The 24,412-nt window shown below is 34.7% G+C and overlaps 1 protein-coding gene across 1 annotated transcript; it reads left to right on the plus strand.

Moving 5' to 3' along the window:
- The first annotated feature begins 275 nt into the window (after positions 1 to 275).
- LOC125853837 (uncharacterized) lies at positions 276 to 1,247 on the plus strand. The gene has a single exon (XM_049533587.1). It carries the CDS (start codon positions 428 to 430, stop codon positions 971 to 973), a length of 546 nt encoding a protein of 181 aa, XP_049389544.1. The 5' UTR covers positions 276 to 427; the 3' UTR covers positions 974 to 1,247.
- Positions 1,248 to 24,412: the final 23,165 nt, after the last annotated feature.

Here is a 24,412-nt window from a genome sequence, read left to right on the forward strand (position 1 = left end):
CTTTAGAGTCCTCATGTTTTCCAAACTACTTCATTAATCACAAACTACACCCTTGCGTGTTATAACACCACAATTATAAAAAAAAAAATTGTATGACCTACCCATTGTCCGAAGGATAATCAAAATTATATGGACAAGAATACCCTTGGTTACGCGTTCGGTGTTAGAGTAAGAAAGTAAAACGTGTCGGTGGGTCTATCTTTTTGAACATGAAGGCTCCTCACTTCAATTTAATTTTTTTACACTTACTCTACTATATTTATATTTTATTTAACACCTTTCTTAATGCCTCTTAAAAGATTAGAGCATTTTCTATAGCTTCATTTACAAGTGAACCCTCTCCTTTCCCCTTTCCATCTCTATTTCCACTATCACTATTGTCTCAACTCACTCTTCTCTAAGCCAATTTGATCAAAATCTTGAGAAAATGGGAGTGAAGTTAGCTTTTTCGATCTTTATAGTGACTATGATGATAACGAGTATGGAAAATGAGGGTAATTTGGTAAATGCTAATGGAACGACTTGGGCAGGTTCAAAGTATCAGATTGAATGTACAATGTGCGCCGCATGTGACAACCCTTGCGCCACTCCATCTCCGCCCCCACCTCAGCCGCCGTCGCCTCCTCCGCCGTCTCCTCCACCGCCTTCTACCTCTTATAATTGTCCTCCTCCACCTTCTCCCCCTAGTTCCGGGGGAAATTACTACTACTACTCTCCACCGCCACCACCGCCACCACCGCCTTCTTCTTCGGGCGGCGGCGGCGGGAATTACTACTATTCACCACCTCCACCTTACCAAAATTACCCTTCTGGACCTACTCCTCCACCTCCAAATCCAATTGTTCCGTATTTCCCGTTCTACTTTTATAATCCTCCACCGCCTTCACAATCTGCTGCTTTTAAGCTCACTGTATTTTCATCCAAATCTTCTATTTTCGTTACGGTGTTCATTGCGTTGTTGATTTTCCATTGAAATTAATGGGGGGGAAATGTGAAATTAAATAAAGTGTCGGAATCACACAGATCTACAAAATGAGGGCAAAGATTTTGAAGAAAAATGGAATGCTGAAGTGAATTTGTCTTGTTTCTCTCATCTCCTGGTAATCTGTAAAATTCTTGACCATTCTTCTTATTATGCTCCTGTAATTTTTTCTTTTAGTTTAACTTAATTCATATTCGTATAGAATGTAACAAAACTTTAGTCAATTTTGTAACAATTATAAAGTCAACTTCTCATTCACATTCTATATTTTCATTGCAATTTAATTGATTTTTCCTCATCATCATGCAACACTTAATTACTCAATCTTCTGATGCATAACTCATATATACTCCCTATGTATAGAATTGATTTATTTTAATTTAAACTCGAAATTTAAGATTATTTTTTTTTTGAATTAAGGGTGTGTGTAGTAGTATATTTTATTTTTAGAAAGACTGAAAAATGTACTTGTCTCTTTCCGTTTTAAAACTACTCTAAATGAATGTTACGTTACATTATTTGACACTATTTAATATTATTTTATTTTTATTAGGTTCCACTAAAAATAATTTTAATAATGACAATAACTATAATAAAGTATTTCTTTATTTTTTAAGCTCTAGTCAAATAACGTCGACAGAGTTATGATAAATTAAAAGGGAGGTAGTATTTTGATTTTCATGTACCACCTAAGAAGAAAATAAGTGTTCCGGCCCGTTGCCATTAAGGTAACAACCACCAAATTGACAAGGGTTTTATTGACAGTTGAAATTAAATAAAGGAAGAAATTATACTGTTAAATAAGTATTTTGATAAAGGAAAATTAAAAAATTATCTAAAAAATTTTAATTAAGAAAAAAGTATTTCTTGTATTTGAATATAATTATTTAAAGCTATTTTCTCCGTTCATATAATTATTTAGGAAAGCATGAAACGACGTTTAATGAGATACGAGAACAAATCTTTCCACATGGCCATTGCAAAGAAAAGGAAGATTCTGGAAAACTACAACATGTTTATTCACGTTCCTCTCTGCTACTTGTCGATATCAACATGCTTTTAGACTTCCTCGATTTATATGACATATTTTATTATTTTTTTGACAAATTTTAAAATAATAAGAGCTTCGTTTACCTCATTTAACATGTAGCATGTTGAGCATGGTTCTGTTAAATCACATTATAAAAAAATAGTTCAAATTAAATAAGTATAACATCATATATATTAGTTTTATATGAAAATTGTTCGAATGGTAAGCATCCAAATTCCTAAGAAGGGTAAGAAAACCAGGCAGTAGCATAAGGTGATCAACCAAACAAACAAATAAAAAAGGCAAAAACTTTCTTTGCCAAAATAATAGAGCATATAATATAGGTAAAAGGGTCTGGTGGACCTTATACTTATATGTGTTTGTATTATGGATCATTCTACTTAATCCTTTACCAACTAAACCTCTAAATTCAATTAAAAAATGATTGTTAAACCCTTCTTACCATGTCTATTGCTCACTCTTCCTTGAATAGATGACATGTCAAATCCATGTCACTTAAATTAATACCACGTCATAATTATATGTATTAACTATTTTTAAAAATTATTAATTTATTCTTTAAAGTAAATTTTGGGTCTCCACTCGTCTTCTACCCGATCCAGCCATAAAATGGCCAAAATCCGCCGGAGAAAGTTGCCACAGCCACCACTCCTCTTGCCGGCGAGACCACATATACTTTCTCCCTCACACGTCTCTATCTCCGTCGATCACCTTCTACATTTTCCTTTCAGTCTTCTCCAACCTCCATAAATCTAAGCCGCCGCACCACAACTCCGGTGGCCAAACCTCTTCACCCGGCGTGACTAGTTCCTCGTCGCTCACCCGCCTCATTCTCCCCTTCATTGTCTTTCTTTCTCTGCACCACCAGTGATCCCCCGCAAAACACCAAGGACCGCCTATCATCGCCGCCTCCCTCGAACCAGAAGGAGACTCCTTGCCGCCTTTGTCGAACCAGCATGCCATGGGACTCCTTGCCGCCTCCGGCGTATGGATTGTCAGAAAAAAATGAAAAAAAAAGTTGAGCAGGGATGGGAATGCCTGAAAAAGTAGGTGGGTGGGGTGAAGAAGAAGGTTTTTCAATTTTTATTTTATTTTTATATTAATTATTTTATTCTTTTATTCTTTTATTCTTTTATAATTTTAATATTTTTTAATTTTAAATATGGTGTACACTTGCCTTAACACGCGTGTATTCGTGCTCTCTAGCCAACTCAGCCATCTTAATGCCACATAAGCATGGTCAATGGTCAGAGAGATTTAATATATTGAATATTATTGAGTTTGAGGGTCCAGTTGATAACAAGTTAAGTAGAAGGGTCTATAATACAAACGTATACAAGTATAAGGGTTGATCAGACCCTTTTGCCTATAATATATACTCCTTCCGTCTCATTTTATGTGGTAATATTTGATCGGGTACGGAATTTAAGAAATAAATGAAGACTTTGAAATGTTTACCAAATTGCCCTTTAAAAAAGTAGACTCACTTTTCTCTCTCCTCATAAATGTATTGGAGTATTATTTTAAGATTAAGTGAGACTAATAAGGGTAAAAGAGGAATTGTATATTTAAATACTTATCATATTAGGAAATGTGACATTCTTTTTGGGACTGATCAAAAAAGAAATAGTGCCACATAAAATAGGACGGAGGAAGTATTATTATAGTTGAATAAAATGTTATGTTGAGTGAGGTAATAAGATGAGCCGCCACCCTTAAAGATAGAGTGAGCAGAAAATGTCAGAAGAAAGAAGTTGCTATTAATTTCTATCTACTCGCACGATGTTAAGGTTGGATCACCTTTTATTGTGTTTCACGTTCCAAATTTACAGCCCACTTTATCTATTCCAATTCACATTTACTTGTGCTCCATTAATGTTCCATTTTTTTAAAAATCAGTTTATGATAAAGTATTTATATTAATAATTATTTTTTAAAAAACGTGTCAATTGTAAAATAAATAAATAAAAGCTTGTTTATATGGCTTGGTTTATCAATGTTGTTTTAGTTTTATGACTCGTTTCTTATTGGATTAATAGAGGCTAAAATATATAAAGAGACTTTTAAATTTGGTTTTAGTTGATAAATAAGCATTTCAACTTTAGAATGCACATCTAGACACTTTAATTTAGTCTCAACTGGTCACTTAACACTTCAACTCATACTCACTTTATCTCATGGACATCCGACACTGAGTGACACATAAAATTTGAAAATGTTTAAATGATGATTTGTGAGTAACTGACACAATGAAGATAACTTGAGATGTCTAAATGTGTATATTCAAAGTTGGAATGTTTACTCGTATGGTCAAATTTAAGTGTGTGTTTATATATATATTATGCCATTACTAAAATATAACGCATGAAATTGATGAACAAGGTACAAAAGATATTTGTAAAATCATTTCTCTTGTATTTGAACCGATTAAAAATGGATTTATCTCACCTAATAGTCCCTCTGTCCCTAATTACTTATTCATTTTTGAATTGAGACACCTATTAAGAAAAACAATTATTGATATAGTAAGTTTACCATTTTACCCATATTAATTATGAAGTAGATGGATTAAAAACTTAAGATTTTCAAAAAGTTCTACCTTTTTCAAAGTAATTAATTGAGGATATAATAGGTACAAAAAATTGTTCTTTCTTGATTTGTCAAAATGAACAAGTAATTAAGAACAACTATAAAAGAAAAAGTGGACAAGTAATTAGTAACATAGTGAAGTCTTTAACGTTATTTATAACAAGCCCAACGAAATAAAGTGTATGAAATAGTTAATAAATGTGTGTGAGTTTGAGTATGTGGGAAAAGGAGGAGATAGGGGTTAATAATTGAGGGACAAGGACGAAATAAATGAAGGCATGGATGGTTGATGAGCTGGATGCCATGTTTATTGCGGTCCCAAAAAAACACTACTTTGTACAAAGGGGCTTCACAACTCACAAGGCAAGGTGTACAAAATCGAACTGAGAATCGAAAATTGAAAATCGAATTAAACTATAAATCGAGTTAAATAGAAAAAAAAAATTAACTAGTGGTTTGGTATTGAAAAAAAAAACCCGACTATATTTGGGTTGGTTTGGTTTTAACTAAAAAAACCAATCTGAGACCAAATCAACCCGACATTATATATATATAATTTTAAAATTTTATTTTATACATAAAAATATTTACTTTGATATAATTTTTAATATTTCTTATACTTTTCATAGTTTTTATCTTTTAATATATTATTTCAAGTTTGAAACTTAAAATTCTGAATGGTCAAATAAAGATTATATATAGTCCACATATGTTGGTAATTATAATAAAGCTTAAATCAAGATCAAATTAATACTAATACAAAAAGAAAATCAATTCAACACTAAGAATGACAATAATATTGAATATTTGTTCTTTAGTTTTACATGGTTTAGACAAATAAAATAATAATCTAATTTTAATTTCCTTTAATATTTAGTCATGTAACTAATACTTATTAAACTTAGTTTAGCATGATTTAGTACTTTTAAATTATGATAATTTTCATTATGACTTCTTAATTTGCAATATTTGTTTTACACAATTTCATTTTTTTTGTTGAATATTTTAGTGTCATTAATCATATCATATTTTGTGTTTTTATTTTTAATTAAGAAACACCTTAGATAATTGTATTTTGGTAGGACTAAAGAAATATTTGAAGTACAAGTAAATTATATGTTTGCATGAATACTTTACCGGAAAAACCCGAAATAACCCGAAAATTCGAAAAACCAGAAAAAATCCGAAAAATCCGAGGTTGAAAAACCCGACTTTTATTGATTTAGTTTGGTTTGTAAATTTAAAAATTCGACACAAATAGTTTGGTTTGATATTTGAAAAATCCTAACCAACCCAGTCATGTACACCCCTACACAAAGATACCCTATGGGTTACTTAATCCTTATTCCCGCAATGCCAATTCTAATAAAATTTTGGTTTTAAAGTTCGATTAATTTGGATTTACACAGGAAAGTCTCAAACTAATGATAAAGTGCTTCTTATCAAATGCGACGTCGTATCTTGAATTTGAAATCAAAGTTTCTAATTAAGAAGAGGGAAGTATTGAAAACACGTCTAAACTCGACGCGAAATATTAGTTTCATTTCCAAACAATTGACAATCTTAAAAACATTCATTTACTTGACTAACTGAACTTAAATACACTCTCAATCTTGCAACATGAGTGAAATACACTCCTAAATTCTCGCTATGTTCAGGGGTGATTTCACACATTTCTCTAGTCTTTTTATTAAGAACTTCATGCTCCTACAAGAGTTTGAGACCATTTTTTATCTCACGTGGCAGATCGATGGTGTATCTAAGTTTAGTTAGTTAAGTAATGTGATATTTTTGAAGTTATCAATAATTTGAGAACGAAACTAATAATTTACACTAAGTTCAGAATTATTTTTAGTACTTTATCTTCATTAAGAATGAAAGAGTATACACTCTAGCACTACTAGTAATCGTAGTCAATTTTTCTTTGTCCTCTTATGCCAAACCTGTCTTGTCTCTTGTCCTTTCCTGTTTAAATGTCTTCTCTTAGATAAATTAGAGATCACCAGCCAAGTGTTAGATTCTAATCTCTTTAAAAAGAAGATGAAAACTACTACTCCATTTCAGTTTGTTGTGTATCCACCGGTTACACAACAAAATCAAGATGTGAAACTATTTATATTCTTATCTCCATCGTATATACTCTATCCTCTAAATTAGTCTAGCTAAGCTCAATACCTTTTTTGGAATTTCCTGACGTTTTGTCAAGACATAATTTTCGGTACCAATTAAATTCACCTAAGACTTAGAGATAAACTATCAAAATGGGGTAGGTGACTATTATTTGAGAAAATTTTATGAATGACCATTTTTTTAATTTTTGTAATTAAAAAATAGTTATTATCACGAAGAGTTAACTTTTATAGATAGAATTTCAAAATAATTGATGTTAGGCGTATTTATATATCTTTACGCATTACTTTATGTTGGTCTTTTTGAGCATTTTAATATTTATTTATTATTAAAATAGTCTCATAATTGTGTCCTAGGCTTAATTGCATTTCAGCCTTAGTGAATGTGCAGAGAAAGTTGGAAATTATGGCATTTCTTTTGTTGTCCGTTAGTGGACTTTTCTTATGCCTAATTACTCACTTTGGTTACTCACTGTGCATGTGTTTTATTGCTCATTATATTTGGTGGTTACAAAACGTTCAACTTGAGGTTGCCGTGAGTGGCAGAAGCTGGTCAACTATGACCACTAATTCTTTTAATTACTTCTCCATTATTTCTTGTAACCTATGTAACCTTTAGGCCATTTATCTTCACTATTTACTACCCCATTATCTTCCTATTCATTTCTAGGAAGACTTCTTGTACTATAAATAGTGGTGGTCTTCATTTGGTTTGTTACACACAACACATAAGAAAAATATAGAGTGAAAGAGTTAGTCAAAAAGAGAGTTCTTATTAGTTGAAGGGAGGTGTTCTTTTTGTGGAGCTTTGGACTCAACTCTTGTCCAGAGTTGTTGAGTTATATTTTGTGATTAGGCTGTTGTATCCTGGAGGGGACAAGTCAAGAAGGACTACTGCTGGACTGGTGAAAACATTTGCTGCAGTGGGCTTGAATCTCCTTAAAGAGAGTGAGATATCCGCGCCTCAGCCTGAAGAGATTTATTTTCTTCATTTTTATTTTCAATTGTAATTTTGTAAGTTTTCACTAACAATTTTAAGGAGATTCACCATGGCTACAATTGAAAAAAACGCGAATGTCAAAATGGGAGACCTTAACAAGCCATTTCGGTTCAATGGTAACCATTTTAAGAGATGAAAGGGTAAAAGACTTTTCTACTTAAGTCTTCTCAATGTTTCTTATGTGTTAACTGAGAAGAATCATAATAAAGTAGACATCACCTCTATGAATGATGATGAAACTATTTCTCATCTAGAGAAAGTGGAAAAGTATGATGGTGATTCCTATAAGTGCTGGTATTATATTCTTAATTGTCTATCTGATAATTTTTATGATTATTATGATAGAACTTACTCTAGTGCAAAGAAAATTTGGAAAGCATTGTAGAGTAAGTATGATACCGAAGAGGCTAGAGCAAAAAAATATGCGGCTAGTAGATTTTTTCGTTTACAAATGGTGGACAACAAATCAGTGGTAGACCAAGCTCAAGACTTTATAATGATTGTTGGAGAGCTAAGGTCCGATGAGGTAAAAATTGGAGATAACCTTATTGTTTGTGGCATAGTAGATAAACTTCCACCTTCTTGGAAGGAATTTCAAAAAACTATGCGCCACAAACAAAAGGAAACCTCCCTTGAAACCTTGATAATGAAAATCCGCATGGAAGAAGAGGCAAGAGGCCAAGATGCACTTTTACAAACAGAAGAGAACAACATCACAACGAAGGTAAATTTAATTACTTCAAATAATGCTACTCCTGAAACTCACAAAAATACTTCTTTGAAGCCTAAGAAGAAAAAATTCAAGAAAAATAATGGTAGACCTCCCAAGAAAAATAATGGTGAAAATAACCAAGCACAAAATCAAGAAGTTCAAGATAAGGGGCCGTGCTTTGTTTGTGGCAAGAGTGGGCATATTGCTCGATTTTGCAGATTCTAGAAATGTGGTCCTAACCCTCAGGCAAACGTTACCCAATAACCTTTTGTGGTGGTAATTACCGACATAAACATGGTTGAGAGTGTTGATGGATGGTGGGCTGATTCTGGTGCAAACCGTCATGTCTGTTATGACAAAGACTGGTTTAAAAAATAGACTCATTTTGAGGAGCTCAAAACCATCACGCTTGGTGATTCACATACTACTCAAGTGCTTGGAACGGGAGATGTCGAATTGTGTTTTACCTCTGGAAGGGTGTTAACTTTGAAAGGTGTACTTTATACTCCTTCCATGAGAAAAAATTTGATGTCTAGTTTTCTTCTTAATAAAGCAGGCTTTAAACAGATTATTGAATCTGATCAATATGTAATAGTGAAGAAGAGTATTTTTATGGGGAAGGGGTATGCTTGTGATGGGATGTTTAAACTGATGTTGAAATGAATAAAGTTTCTACTTCTGTTTATATGCTTTATTCTACCAATTTTTGGCATGCTCGTTTGTGTCATATTAATGATCGTTATGTTGAAATCATGAGTAGTTTAGGATTAATCCCAATGATTAAAAAGAATTTTGAAAAGTGTGAGGCTTGTAGTAAAGCCAAAATCACTAAAAGGCCTCATTTTCAAGATGAAAGAAAAACTGATTTGTTAGAATTAGTTCATACTGATATTTGTGAATTTGGTAGAATGTTAAATCGTGGAGGTAATAGATATTTTATCACTTTCATTGATGATTTTTCTAAGTTTATATATGTTTACTTGATGAAAAATAAAAGTGATGCTTTTGAAAACTTTAAAGTTTATCTCCATGAAGTTGAAAATCAGTTTGGAAGAAAAATAAAAGAAGTAGAAGTGATAGAGGCCGTGAATATGAGTCAAATGAGTTTTAATTCTTTTGTTAGATCATTGGAAATAATTCATGAAACTACTCCTCCTTACTCTCCTTCATCTAATGGAGTAGCGGAAAGGAAAAATAAAACTTTGGTTGAACTGACTAATGCCATGCTTATTGAGTCACATGCACCTTTAAATTTTTGGGGTGAAGCTATTTTAATTGCTTGTTATGTGTTGAATCGTGTGCCTCATAAAAAATCTAAATTGACACCTTTTGAATTGTTAAAAGGTTACAAGCCAAGTTTGGGATATCTAATAGTTTAGGGTTGTCTAGCCTTCATGAGGCTAATGGATCCCAATATTACAAAATTGGGTAAGAAAGTTACTACTTGTGATTTTCTTGGTTATGCTTCAAATAGTACAACCTATAGATTTTTTAATCTTGAAGATAATATTGTGATAGAATCAGGTAATGCTATTTTTCATGAAAATAAGTTTCCTTTTGATTCTAAAAATAGTGGGGGTCAAAAGATTGAACAAAATATTTTGTCACTACCTAGTTCTTCTACTTCTACTTTAAAAAATAAAGAAATTGATGATTTTGAGTTAAGAAGAAGTAAAAGAACTAGAGTAGAAAAATATTTTGGTCCTAATTTTTATGTGGTTAATGTTGGAGATGACCCTCTCACTTTGAAAGAAGCATTATCTTCACATGATTCTATATTTTGGAAAGAGGCTGTAAATGATGAAATGGAATCACTGATTTCTAATAAAACTTGAAAGTTAGTTGATTTACCACCGGGTTGTAAAACTATTGGTTGCAAATGGGTCTTAAGAAAAAAGTTGAAACCGGATGGATCTACTGATAAGTACAAGGCTAGGCTAGTTGCAAAAGGTTTTAAACAACTAGAAGGCCTAAAATATTTTGATACTTTTTCACCGGTAACAAGAATTAGATCCACAAGACTTTTAATTGCTTTGGCTGCAATTTTTGATTTGCAAATTCATCAAATGGATGTAAAAACTGCTTTTTTAAATGGAGACCTAAATGAGGAAATTTATATGGATCAACCCGAGACTTTTGTTGAAGCATGCCAAGAAAGCAAAGTATGTAAACTTACCAAATCCCTATATTGCTTGAAACAGACACCTAAGCAATGGAATGAAAAGTTTAATTCTTGCATGATTGAAAATGATTTTAAAACAAATGAGTGTGATAAGTGCATATTTCATAAGTCTTGGAATAATTCACATGTGATTATTTGCCTATATGTTGATGATTTATTGATCTTTGGCTCTAACATGAATGTTATTGATGAAGCTAAAAATATTCTTAGAAGCCATTTTGATATGAAAGATCTTGGTGAGGCAAATTTTATTCTTGGAATAAAAATAACAAGAACATGTGATGGAATTTTCCTTGACCAGTCACATTATGTTGAGAAAATTTTGAAAAAAATATAACTTTCTTGATTGCAAGCATGTTGCTACTCCTTTTGATTCAAGTGTTCACTTATTTCCTGTTGAAAGTGAAAATGATGTAATAAATCAAAAGGAATATGCTAGCATAATCGAAAGTTTGAGATATGTAACTGATTACACTAGGCCTGATATTGCATATGCAGTAGGAGTACTTGGCAGGTTTACAAGCAAGCCAGGTAATGAACATTGGCATGCTGTAACAAGAGTTATGAGATATTTAATTAGAACGAAAAATTGTGATTTGTTCTATAAAAAATATCCTACTGTACTTGAAAGCTTTTGTGATGCAGATTAGAACACTTTATCAGGTGATTCATGTTCTACCGCTGTTTATGTCTTTACTTTAGGTGGTGGCGCTGTTTGTTGGAGATCAAAAAAGCAAACTATAATTGCTAACTCTACCATGGAGGCTGAACTAATTGCTTTAGCTTCAGCTTGTGAGGAAGCGAATTGGTTAAGAGATTTATTATTTCAAATACCTTATTTTGAAAAATCAATTCCTCCTATTTTAATTCATTGTGATAGCATCGCTGGAATTGGTAAAGTTCAAAACCGTTATTACAACGATAAATCCAGACCTATAAGGAGGAAGCACAGTAATGTAAAATAATATTTAACAAATGTACCATTAATGTTGATTATGTCAAATCTTGTGATAATCTTGCAGATCCTCTTACTAAGGCCTTAACAAGAGAAAAGGTCTGGAGCACATCGAGGGGGATGAGATTGAAGCCTACAAATCCTTGAGTCATACATGAGGAAACCCAACCTAGGGACTAGAGATCCTATAACCAGGTTCAAAGGGAAAAACTAATCATATGATGACTTGTTGTGAAAAATGACTATCTTTTTATTTCCCTTCCTATGATGTGAGTGCATTGTTTCCTGTAGTTTGTGCAGGCTGAGTTGATAAAACTCTTAATGAATATCTGTAGCCCGTATGGGTGGAATGTTAAGCTTACAGGAGCACTCTCGACATATTTCACCTGTGATGTGTGGAAGTAGGTCGCTTCCTATGAGAATTGAGCTTATTCTCAAAAGCACTCATGAAACCGGGATAGCACATGGCCATAACATGCTGGCTTTAAAGCTCATGTCAACACCTTGATTATTATGTGTGAGCAGTGATATTTTATTTCCCTTAAGTAGTCATAGTTCAAGTCTGAGACCACTACGACTCTGGAGTAAAAGTTATTGTTTCACTAAGTGGAGGTTCAATGCATGGCACACCTTCATTATGCATAGTAGTCTTCCTTCAGCTGATAGACTCTCTTGATTAATATTAAAATGAGTGGGATATTGTTGGTCTTTTTGAGCATTTTAATATTTATTTATTATTAAAATAGTCTCGTAATTATATCCTAGGCTTAATTGCATTTCAGCCTTAGTGAATATGCAGAAAAAGTTAGAAATTATGGCATTTCTTTTGTTGTTCGTTAGTGGACTTTTCTTATGCCTAATTACTCACTTTGGTTACTCACTGTGCATGTGTTTTATTGCTCATTATTTGGTGGTTACAAAACGTTCAACTTGAGGTTGCCGTTAGTGGCAGAAGGTGGTCAACTATGGCCACTAATTCTTTTCATTATTCCTCCATTATTCCTTGTAACCTATGTAACCTTTAGGCCATTTATCGTCACTATTTACTACCCCATTATCTTCCTATTCATTTCTAGGAAGACTTCTTGTACTATAAATAGTGGTGGTCTTCATTTGGTTTGTTACACACAACACATAAGAAAAATATAGAGTGAAAAAGTTAGTCAAAAAGAGAGTTCTTATTAGTCGAAGGGAGGTGTTCCTTTTGTGGAGTTTTGGACTCAACTCTTGTCCAGAGTTGTTGAATTATATTTTGTGATTAAACTGTTGTATTCTGGAGGGGACAAGTCAAGAAGGACTATTGCTGGACCGGTGAAAACATTTGCTGCAGTGAGCTTGAATCTCCTTAAAGAGAGCGAGATATCCGCGCCTCAGCCTGAAGAGATTTATTTTCTTCATTTTTATTTTCAACTGTAATCTTGTCTTTTTGTTATCTTGTAAGTTTTCACTAACACTTTACTAGTATTTCTTTGTTGGGTTTATGATTTTTTTTCCTTTCTATGTGGATAAATAAAAGACTTATATGGACCATCCCACTTTTACCCATAAGCTCAATATTATATGACATATACAAGACTTGCTTAGGTCTTATTTTCAGACACACAAGAGAGAAAAGTCAAGAGAGAGCTTATTTTCTGACACACGAGAGAGAAAAATCAAGAGAGTTGTTTTAAAGATTGAGAGGAGGAGACATAAATTTCGTGTTGCTTCACAATTTTTTTGCTCGGATAGTCCGCTTTAAACAAAGTGTTCTGCTTCGTTAACCGTTAGATCGTGCTCAAATTTGAACTGGGAGTTCTCAGCATTTGACGCTTGTATTTCAACGGTGGAGATCGGATTTTCTTGTCTATAGATGCTAATATTGGGGCGTGAGCAGTAGCTCCCTTTTGGGTGAATTATCTCATTTAATTCTCTAGTTTTGGTGCAATCTTATTTCGTTGTTGCTCATTGTTTGATACTTGTTTTGTGGCCAGTTTTGGAGAACAATATTGTAACTCTTGATGGTTATAGTGAAACTTTTGGTCCTGTGATTTTTTACCCTTCACATCGAAGGGATTTTCACGTAAATCTTTGTGTGTTTTGTGATTGATTTATTCTTGTCTTGTTTTGTTTGGTTGATACACTTGTTGTCCATTGTTTGTATTGCTTGATTTACTTTGCCTTCTCTTGGTTCAAATTGAAAGGAAAAATTTAGATTTGGGTATTATTTCAGTGTCTGTTAGTGTCTTGTCATACCCAACAAAGTGGTATCAGAGAACATTAGGTTATTGTTGATTATCGATTTGAATGATGGAGTAAAGTATGAGCAAGATGAGTTGTTTGAATGGTAGTAACTATCATACTTGGAAAGGCAAGATGAAAGAGATGCATTTACCTATGTTTGCTTCTAATAAACCTCAGTCCATGACGAATGATGAATGAGAATTTGAGCACTTGTAGGTTTGTGGTTGTATAAGATAATGAGTTGAAAGATAATGGTAGAAATCACATTGTGAATAAGGCACACACTAGAAATTTATGGAACAAGCTTGAGACACTTTATGCTTCGAAGATTGGCAACAATAAGCTGTTTCTATTGAAACAATTGATGAACATCATGTATAAAAGGTCACTCCTATTTCTGATCATATTAATTATTTTCAAGGTGTTCTTGACCAACTGTCTGGAATGAATGTAAAGTTCGATGAAGAGATACATGGACTTTGACTAATTCTGCTCCTAGTGGTGTTGTAACTATGGAATATGCTAAGAGTGGTGTCTTGGATAAAGAGATGAGAATACGATCTCAGGCCTCATCTTTTTCAACTTCACACTCTAATGTTTTGGTTACTGAAAATAGGGAGAGAAGCAAGTTCAAAGGTCAGGCTGATTGAGATAAAATTAGAGGCAAGTCAAAGTCTAAATATAATAATGTTACATGTAACTATTGCCACAAGAACATATAAAATAAATATCAATACAGGTACAAGAGAGATATGAGACAAAAAATTGATGTTAGAATGTATGCGTCCACTATACGTCAACGGACCAGGTCCTCGACTCAACAAGAACAGTAACTTAAATACAAGCGTTAAAATAAATGACACAAGCAGTTTACATGGAAATCCCCTTGCTCAAGGAAGGAGAAAACCACGACCTGTACTCACAAGATTTTAACTGAACTCCATTATCATCAAGGAGCAAAGATTCAGATTTCAAGATCTTGCAATCTTGGAATTTAACTCTATATCCCTTCCCCCCACTGTAACAACTCTGTTACGAACAAGCTTCAAAGTAACAACTCTATTGCCCACTAAATCAATTAACCCTAATCGATTTAGACTTCACTAACTCACCATATCTAACACTAACTACAACTCAGAATCAATGTTGAAGACACTAACTGATCTGATTTGTTTATAACACAAGAATAGATTTACAAGAATAAACATAGAAATATAAACCTACAACAACTAAGAATAATGACAACTCTATCAGGTCCCTTGTTGTTCTTGAGGAGAATATTTCTAGAGAGAATGACTTTTGCTCTTTACAAACCCGCAGGATGCAAAAACTAAGGTTGTGTCGATTGTTATGAAGCTTATATGTGATGGAAACAAAACCCTAGAGGTAATGCTATTGGCCAACAACCTTTCCACTCTGCACCAGACGCGCACCACTTCCTACAGATGGCAGAGTGTGCAGAGTACTTTTTGTAATTGTCCTTTTCTTGTACATGTGCACTATTCTCACATGGGATCAGGTCCCTTATCAGATCCCATGGTTTGTTAAATCATCAAAACTAAATAATAACATTTCCCCCCCTTTTGATGATGACAAACAAACTTCTCTTCTTCTTCCCACTACTTCCCCCTGTCAACACATTAGGATATTCTCTTCTTCTTCCCACTACTTCCCCCTGTCAACCACACAGTGAACTGGCAGAATCTATCCTATGCATACCAATATTCCCCATTTTGGCATCATAAAAAAAAAAGACAGTAAACCAGGATTAAAAGTAAGCAAGAATGGTAGAACCATGGCCAATTGGCAAACACAAACATAAATGAAAAGCAGGAAATTAAGAAAGGGAATTAACAAAATCAGGAATTCATTTCATTGCATAAAAAGTGCATTCAATACATCATAAACAAGCTACTAAGAGAAACACGGGACAAAATCCACACAAAAAATATAAAGGGAGGACTGATTAGGAGAACCAAACAAGAATTAAAATGGGGAGTCTTTTGGGTGATGGATTGTAGGATAAGAGTGAGATGAACATCTGCATCATCATGGGTCTTGATCAACTTTTCTTTGAGTTCAACATTTTGAGTCATAAGGCTATCATTTCTAGCCCTCAGTTCGGTGACTTTAGCCGACCCTGCTCCCCCAGTTTGAGCTTTTACCAACTGCGTCTTCAACAAAGCTCTCTCTGCATTTTTCTTGCTTAATAATACTGTCATTTCTTCTAGCTCATGCCTCAGTTGACTCTGTTCTACCACCAACTTAGACATTTTTCTCACGTGCCCTGTATTTCCTTCCACACACTCAACAAGGGTGTTCGTGGACAAGGTTTGCTTCACTTTTCCTCTTACACCATCTTCAAGAGGAATGTCCAAGTGTTTGAACACTCTTGTTACGAAGTAGCCATAACCCATGCCATGTTTCCTTTTTTGCTCTATAATAGTCTTGTGCATGTGTTCTAGCATAATGGCTGGAGATCTTTATGACATCAAACTTGCTCAGTGCTTCCATGAGAAACAGGTCAGCTTCCGAAGCAACTATTCCCTTCTCAGATATAGGAATAAGAACTTTGTTCACAAACTCGAAAAGTAATTGATATTCCCCATTTGGAAGCTTCTTGGGAATACCAACACAGTTTAGCTTTGAGAGTTTGCCACATTCTTGAGCAAAACTTTTGGAGCAAAATTGTCCAACCACAGACCCGATCCCTTCCATGGGTACACCTAGAATCTCCCCCAACCTTTCCTCATTTAAGTGAAAAATTCTGTCACCTACTTGCGTATTGAGACTTCCATCTTCTGTGAATTCAACATTATAGTAAAAATCCCTGACTTGAGCCTCATGTATCACTGGAATGCGATTTATGAACAGGTGAGTCCATGCTTGTATTTCCACAGAGTCTGCTAGAATACACATTCCCGGCTTAGTGATTATCTCACGGTCAAATACCCTTCCATTTAGAACCTGTTGTTTTTTCAAATTGTTAACTCTCTCATCTCGAGTTAACTCCTTTTCAACCTTCATCTTCTTACTCTTTGAACCTGGTCCCTTCTCAGACTTAGACTCAGATTCTGCAAAGAGTTCCTCAGTGTCAGGATACACTTATATTTTTCTTTTAGTGGTCTCTTTCACTCTCTTCTTCACTGGCTCCTTCTTCCATCCCTTCTTCGAATCAACTTCTTTTCTAACTGGTGCTTTCTTTGTTTTTGGTTTCTCCTTTCCTAATGGCTCTTTCTTTCTCTTTTCAACTGCTAAAATGATGTCTTCTGCTACAGTTTCACTCTCATCTTGGTCATTTGATAATTCAACCACTGCTTCATCTGGGACCAGTTTCTCTTCCGTTGTAGTCTTTTTTTCTTCTCTTGTTCTTAGTGGTGCTAACCTTATTCGCCTTCATTGCGTCACTCATTAACTTTGTTTTTGAAACCCTGGTAGGCTTTGTGAATACCTCTTATGTTACTTATTTTCCAATTCTTACAACTCCCAGAATGTACCGTTTCTTTCCATTTCCAAACGAGACACCTCCACTTTGAAGTGCCTAGAGTGAGAGGAAGTTTTCAATCTTTCCAGTCATATGCTTCGAACATCCCCTATCCATGAACCAACACCGACTGCTACTTTCTCCAGTCACCTACAACATAGATTACTTGTTAGATTTGGGAACCCATTTCAGTCTGAGTCCCTAGTAAGCCGACACATGCATAACAAGAGAATTTCTCGTCCAGTATGGCAAGATAGTCTTTTTTCATGTCACGAAAATAATCAGAACTAGGACCATGTCCCTTGTTCTCTATGACTTTATCTTTGGAGTAGTTTGAGAAACTTTCTTGAGTTTTTTTCCAAACTGGACACTCCTTCTTCAGATGACTATTACAGCCGCAATGAAGACACAAAAAATTGTCAGGCACTGACACATATTTGCTATGAGGGTTATAGGGAGCACTTATGTTCAAGCTTCCTAAACCCTTCCCATAATTTTGACCCTGACTAGTAAGATTGACAAGCAATTTTGAAGGAGTGGTCCATTTGAGGATTTGTTCAGTTCTTCTTTGACACAAACTAGGTCCCTTTCTAATTGATCATTTCTATACAAGGCCATAGCTAGTTTCATTTCAGGAGTATTCAAGCTAGTTTCTAGCTCGAGTTGTAAACTGCTAGCTTTACCCTCTCCTCTGGCACAGTTCTAACTTAACTTTTTTAATTTTTCCTGAGTTCTAGATTTTAAGATTCTAGAACCATAATTTGTTCTTCTATTACTGACATTTGCGAAACCAAGGCTACCTTTTCTTCATGAAGATATCTAGACTGTTATTCATCAAATCTTTTTTAGTGGTTAGCTCAGTGATTGAGTCAATCAAAACAGCTGCTAGACTCCTCAACCCTTTAATAGAATAAACATCCATGTTCTGTTTAAAGTCAGAAATAGTTACTTTTTCTTTAAATTCTTCATCATCAGATTTTGCCATGAAAATAAACACTGCATCAAACACATCCTCATCATATTTCATTGCAAGAATGGAGGCATCTTCAGGATGTTTGGAGTCTTCTGAGTCACTTCAGGAGTCTCCCCAGACTGCAAGGGCATTCTTCACAACATAGTCAGCAGCTACTTTTCTTCCCTTCTTATCAAAGACCAGGTCCCTTCTCTTGTGTTTGTCTCCTCCGACCTTGACATAGTCTTTATATTCAAGTTTGTGCATAGGACAATATATGATGAAATGCCTTGGTTTTCCACACTTGTGGCACAAATCATTTGCATTAGTAGCCCTACTAGAGTTTCTTGTCTTCCTAAACCCTCCATGTTTCCTCATAATTTTCTGAAATCTTCTAGTGAGATATGCCATGTCTTCATCTTCTTCACACACTTCACTTGATGTCACTTTGAGAGCCAGTAACTTGTCATTCTTTGATATTTCCTGATTTCTGTTCATCTCATGAGTTTGTAGATTTCCAATCAAAGCATCCATTGTCAGCACCTTTAGTAATAGCATCAACTTTACTTTCCCATAACTTCGGAAGAATTTTAAGTATCTTCTTGACTTATTTACTTGGATGAATGGGATCACCCAGGCAATGTAGCTCATTTGTGATAGACAAGAACCTAGTGTGGATATCATGAATGGTTTCTCTCTCCTTTATGGTGAAGTTTTCATACTGAGTAGTAAGCATATCCACTTTTGATTCCTTCACTTGCTCAGTCCCTTCATGAGCAGTTTTGAGGTAGTCCCAGATTTCTCTAACTGATTCACATGCTGAAATTCGATTGTATTCCTTAGCTCCTATGCCACACACTAACATTTTCTTTGCCTTGTAGTTTATCTCAATTTTTTTTTATCAGCCTCAGTGTACTGTTGTCGAGTTTTAGGAATAAATCTGGTAATCTTTCCTTCCTTCACTTCAGCTGTAGGAACATAGGGACCATCAAACATGACATCCCATAGTTTATTATCCTCATCCATTAGAAAATCATGCATTCTAGTTTTCCACCAACAGTAGAATTAGCCATTAAAACGAGGTGGCCTTGTTGATGATTGTCCTTCCTCCAAATTTAGTGGAGCAACCATTCTTCTAGAAGATTCTCTCTTGGTGTTAATGATGAGTCCACAAATTGGACTCATTTAGGGCTATATTTTAATAAATATTGTGTCCTCGAATGCTTATTTTATCTCAATATCTGATAAAAACCTTTAAGTTTCAGGTATTTCAACTTTTAGTGGAAGCATGGACACTTAGGCGCAAAAACGAATAAAAAGGCTAAAAAGAACGAAGAAGGTGAAACCTGAGCATCACCTAGCACGCTTGGCGATTCACCGAAGGGACGCACTTCGCCCTTTGTTCCAGTACGCGAAGCGCTAAAAGAGCAAGATAAAAAAGGCGATGAAAGGAGCAGTCAACATGTAGCTGAATAGTTCCGCGAAGCAGTACTATGTCGCCCAACGACATAGAGCAGGACGATGCTGAAAGCTAGTGCAAGACGACGACAAAGTACACAAAAGGGCGAATCACCGAGTTAATCGGCGATTCCGAATAACCTCGCCGAAAGATACTCCAACACTAATTTCTGAAGTCTATAAATACAAAACTCTTTACTAATTTTTAAGGGAGTCGAACATTTTTTTTAATTTCCACAATAGAATAGAGCCTTTTGCTCTAAGTGAGAGGGTTTTGGAGACTTGAGGGAGAAAAGGGTTTTCATCTTCAAGATTTGGAGTTGGGTCTCTTAGATTCTTCATTCTTGGCTTGTAACAAGACTTAAATATTCATACCCATTTGAATGCAAACTCATTTAGGTATAAATTTCTATCTCTTGATGTGTGGCTAAAACCCCCAATTCTTGGGGTGTGATTTAGCAAATATGGGTTAAGATATTTGTTGGGTCATGCTTGCTGATAGTTTATTTGTAGTTTAATTGTGATTTCGATTAGTGGTTGTGTATGAATCTAATGAATATGTAGTTGCAAATACAAGTTTATTTATGTGTTTTTGACTTGCTCGATAGAGAGGTCGTAAAACTAAGACCACTAAATTAATGGCTTAAGGAGTGTGTCGACATGAGTTTCAGCCCGAGAGGGTTAGCCCTAGTCCCATATCCTAACACTCAGCTTGAAAGAGTGAGTGGGGTAAGGCGTAGGCTGGCCTTCATGCGGCAAGTGGGTGTCCGCGAGGAACCCATTTGAAATGGGGTAAGTTGCTCGAGAGAGAACTTATTTCCACATAAAGCTTAGCCTAGTCACTATTACTCTATAATTTTTCTATCGAAAGCATGTACCAAATACTTTAGATTAACCCGTATTTCGGTCGCATCCCAAGAATCACCCTCTCATTGCTTAGATTCCATTGTTAATTTGCTGTTTTTATCTATTTGCGACAAAACCCCTATTTGATATTTGACACTTTGTGTCACTTCCTTTTATTTAATATTTTTTTACTCGTTAACGTCTTTAGTTACGACTAGTTCAAACTTAATTTTATTTTTCTATAAATTCTCAAAACCAGTCTCTTGGGACGACCCTAACCCTTGGTTGAGTTATTATACTATTGCACGATCATAGATACTTGAATTGGAAGTTGTGTCATTGATTACGACAAACATCAGTTAACTAGTTAGAGAGCCCAGACTCTGATACCAATTGTTAGAATGTATGCTCCCACTATACATCAATGGACCAGGTCCCTTGACTCAGCAAGAACAGTAACTTAAATAAAAACGTTAAAATAAATGACATAAGCATTTTACATGGAAACCTCCTTGCTCAAGGGAGGAGAAAACCACGACCTGTACTCACAGGATTTCAACTCACCTCCATTATCATCAAGGAGCAAAGATTCCGATTACAAGCTCTTGAAATCTAGGAATTTAACTTTAAATCTCTACCCTCTCACTGTAACAACTATGTTATGAAGAAGCTTCAAAGCAACAACCCTGTTGCCCACTAAATCAATTAACCCTAATCAATTTAGACTTCACTAACTCACCATAGCTAACTCTAACTACAACTCAGAATTAATGTTGAAGACCCTAACTTATCTGATTCCTTTATTACACATGGATAGATCTACAAGAATAAGCACATAAATATAAACCTACAACAACTAAGAACAATGAAAACTCTATCTGGTCCCTTGTTGTTCTTGAGGAGAATATTTCTGAAGAGAATTGGTTTTGCTTTTTTCAAAATTTTAGGATAAAAAAACTAAGGTTGTGTCGATTGTTATGAAGCTTATATGTGATGGACACAAAACCCTAGAAGCAATGTTATTGGCCAACAAACCTACCACTCTACACCAAATGCGCACCACCTTTTACAGATGGCAGAGTGTGCACAATACTTTTTCGAGTTGTCCTTTTCTAGTATAGGTGCACCATTCTCACATGGGATCAGGTCCCCTTATCATATCCCATGGTTTGTAAAATCATAAAAACTAAATAATAACAAATGAAAATAATGAAAATCGTGTTGCTGCTGTTGCTAATGATGATCTTCTTGTTTTTTGTGATGAAAATGCCGTTAATCTTGTTCGTGATGAGTCTAGCTTGTTTGTGGATTCTGGTGCTACATCTCATGTCACGCGAAAGAAGGAATTATTTACTTCTCATACTCTAGGTAGTTTTGAGATGCTGAAATGGACAATAATCATAAGGTTGAAGTTCTTGGCAATGAGACTGTTTGTTTGGAAAGTAACAATGGCTCCAAACTAGTTCTCAATAATGTCAAGCATGTTCAAGTTGTTTGGTTGAATTTGATTTATGTGGAATACCTTGATGGTGACGATTATTCTAATACCCTTGGTGCTGGTCAATGAAAGCCTACTAGAGGTTCGATGGTTGTGGCTCGTGGTGACAAGTTGTCTAACTTGTATGTATTTTAGGGCTCCATCTCTAGAGACTCATTATACTTGGTAGAGAATGATACTTCATTAGAGGTATGAAATATAAGGCTGAGTCATATGAGTGAGAATGTGGATTGATAGTTTGATTAAGAAAAAAATACTTTTTGGAGTGAAACAGGCAAAGTTGAAGAAGTATGTTCATTGTTTAGCCGGTAAACAAAAGAGTTTCTTTTCAGAGTCATCCGCCTTCAAGGAAGCTTAATTGGCTGGAGTTGGTACATTGTAATTTGTGTGTTCCTTTTAAGATAAGGTCTCATGGTGGTGCACTTTACTTTGTGACTTTTATTAATGATTATTCTCACAAACTTTGATATTTTCTTTGAAGTCCAAGGATCAAGTCCTTGATGTGTTTAAGTGTATTTAGGCCTTGGTTGAGAGACAGACAAGGAAGAAATTGAAATGCATCTTCTCAGATAATGGTGGTGATTATATTGCTCCCTTTGATAGATATATTAGAGAGTAGGGTATTCAACATAACAAAAATCCTCCAAAGACTCCTCAGTTAAATGATTTAGTAGAAAGGATGAACAAAACTCTAGTTGTGAGGGTTAGATGTATGCTGTAGGATGCTAATTTAACACCTAGGAAAATATAAAGGAAAATGTTTCAGAAAATTTTACTTCTGGACCAGTCGTACGAGACCCATCGATGGTTCGCAGAAGGTCCTAGGGGTCAAAGATGACATCCGTAGAATCTGAGGTGAGTTGAAATTTTAAGTCCCACTAATGTATCCTAAGGGTTTACAGGATAATTCGTAGAAACCTCTACGGGCTGTAGAAAGTGCCCGTAGAAGGGGTCCAGACTTAGAAAGAAAACTTGGATAAAACTTGGGTTCTATGAGAAGGACCTACGGGTCGTAGGAAGGGATTATAGGAGTGATCCATCTTAATGAGATTTTTGAGTTTGAACTTGAGGTCTACAAAAGGTACCTAAGGACCATAGAAAGTCTTACGGTCTTTAGAAAGGAACTGTAGAATGTTGCCTAAAAGTTGTGCCCCATAAAGTGATTCTACAGTTGACTAGTACGGACTATAGATCACTCTAATAACTTTAAGTAAGGGTGTTTTGGTATTTTCCCACCTCTTCTAAACCTAAAACCCAATGTTTTTACATCTAATTTTCGGTTTAGGAAGTTTTTATAAATTATATTACTTTCATTAACATTTCAAGTCTTAGAGAAAGGATCCAAGAGGATAAAAGCTAGGGTTCCAAGCTAATTCCTGAGTTTCGCCAAGAACTTTGTTCTTCCAGGTATGTAAGGTTAATCATGGTGTTGGACTAGTTCGTCCTCATGTCCTACATCTCAATTCAGTCAGTAAAAGTTTAATCTAGGATTATACCCTTTGTTTCAGGGATTCTTGATATGAGTTATGTTGTTGAGTTTGAGTTGTAAATCCTTGATCATTGTTATATATATATATAATGAGATCCTGAGTTGATGTTTTTGCTTATATTCAACTTGAACCCTGATATCTTAGTTCTGATTGACTGTCTTTTAAACATAAATCTTTTGTCATAAATTGATTTTGAGGAATTAAAAGTGAGTTCAAGAGTAATCTTTACAACCTAATTTTTGAGGTAAAGTTAAGGGAACTATATGATTCCTAAATGTTTCATATTTACACGATGAAAGAGAGTATTGTTATTGAGATAAGTATAAGGAGTTTTCAAGAAATTAAGTACAGAACAGTTACCTCTTATAGAGGCCTTTTTGAGAACAAAACCCAACCCAAAGAGTATCTTTACATGATAATTGAGTTATTTATTTTGGGGGTAGTACTGAGTACCAACGTAGGAAAGAGTTCAGACAACTTACCTTCCCCATAAACCACGTAACTAGCAAGGGATAGGATTATATTGACATTCGGGCGACTACTCACTGCCTTTGAGAAGGCTTATTAGATGGATCCATGAGTTGAATATGTTCTATACCTCGGCAAGGTATAAGACACTTCTAACAGCATGGGTGAGACCCTTCATCATCACAAAGCTCATATTGATGGTTGTCGGTTAGAGAATCTCATAGAAAGAATACAAAATATTTCAGTATAATATTTATTTATGTACAGTTCTTTGAGTTGACATATTTATTTGTAAAGCTTTTAAATGATTTTATCTCTACTTATGCTTTACATTCAGTTGAGTATCTTGCTTAAGTTTCTTGAGTTCAGTTATTTATTTTCCTCAACTATATT

The sequence above is a fragment of the Solanum stenotomum genome, chromosome 1 (assembly GCF_019186545.1).
Source record: "Solanum stenotomum isolate F172 chromosome 1, ASM1918654v1, whole genome shotgun sequence".
In the NCBI taxonomy this organism is placed as follows: domain Eukaryota; kingdom Viridiplantae; phylum Streptophyta; class Magnoliopsida; order Solanales; family Solanaceae; genus Solanum; species Solanum stenotomum.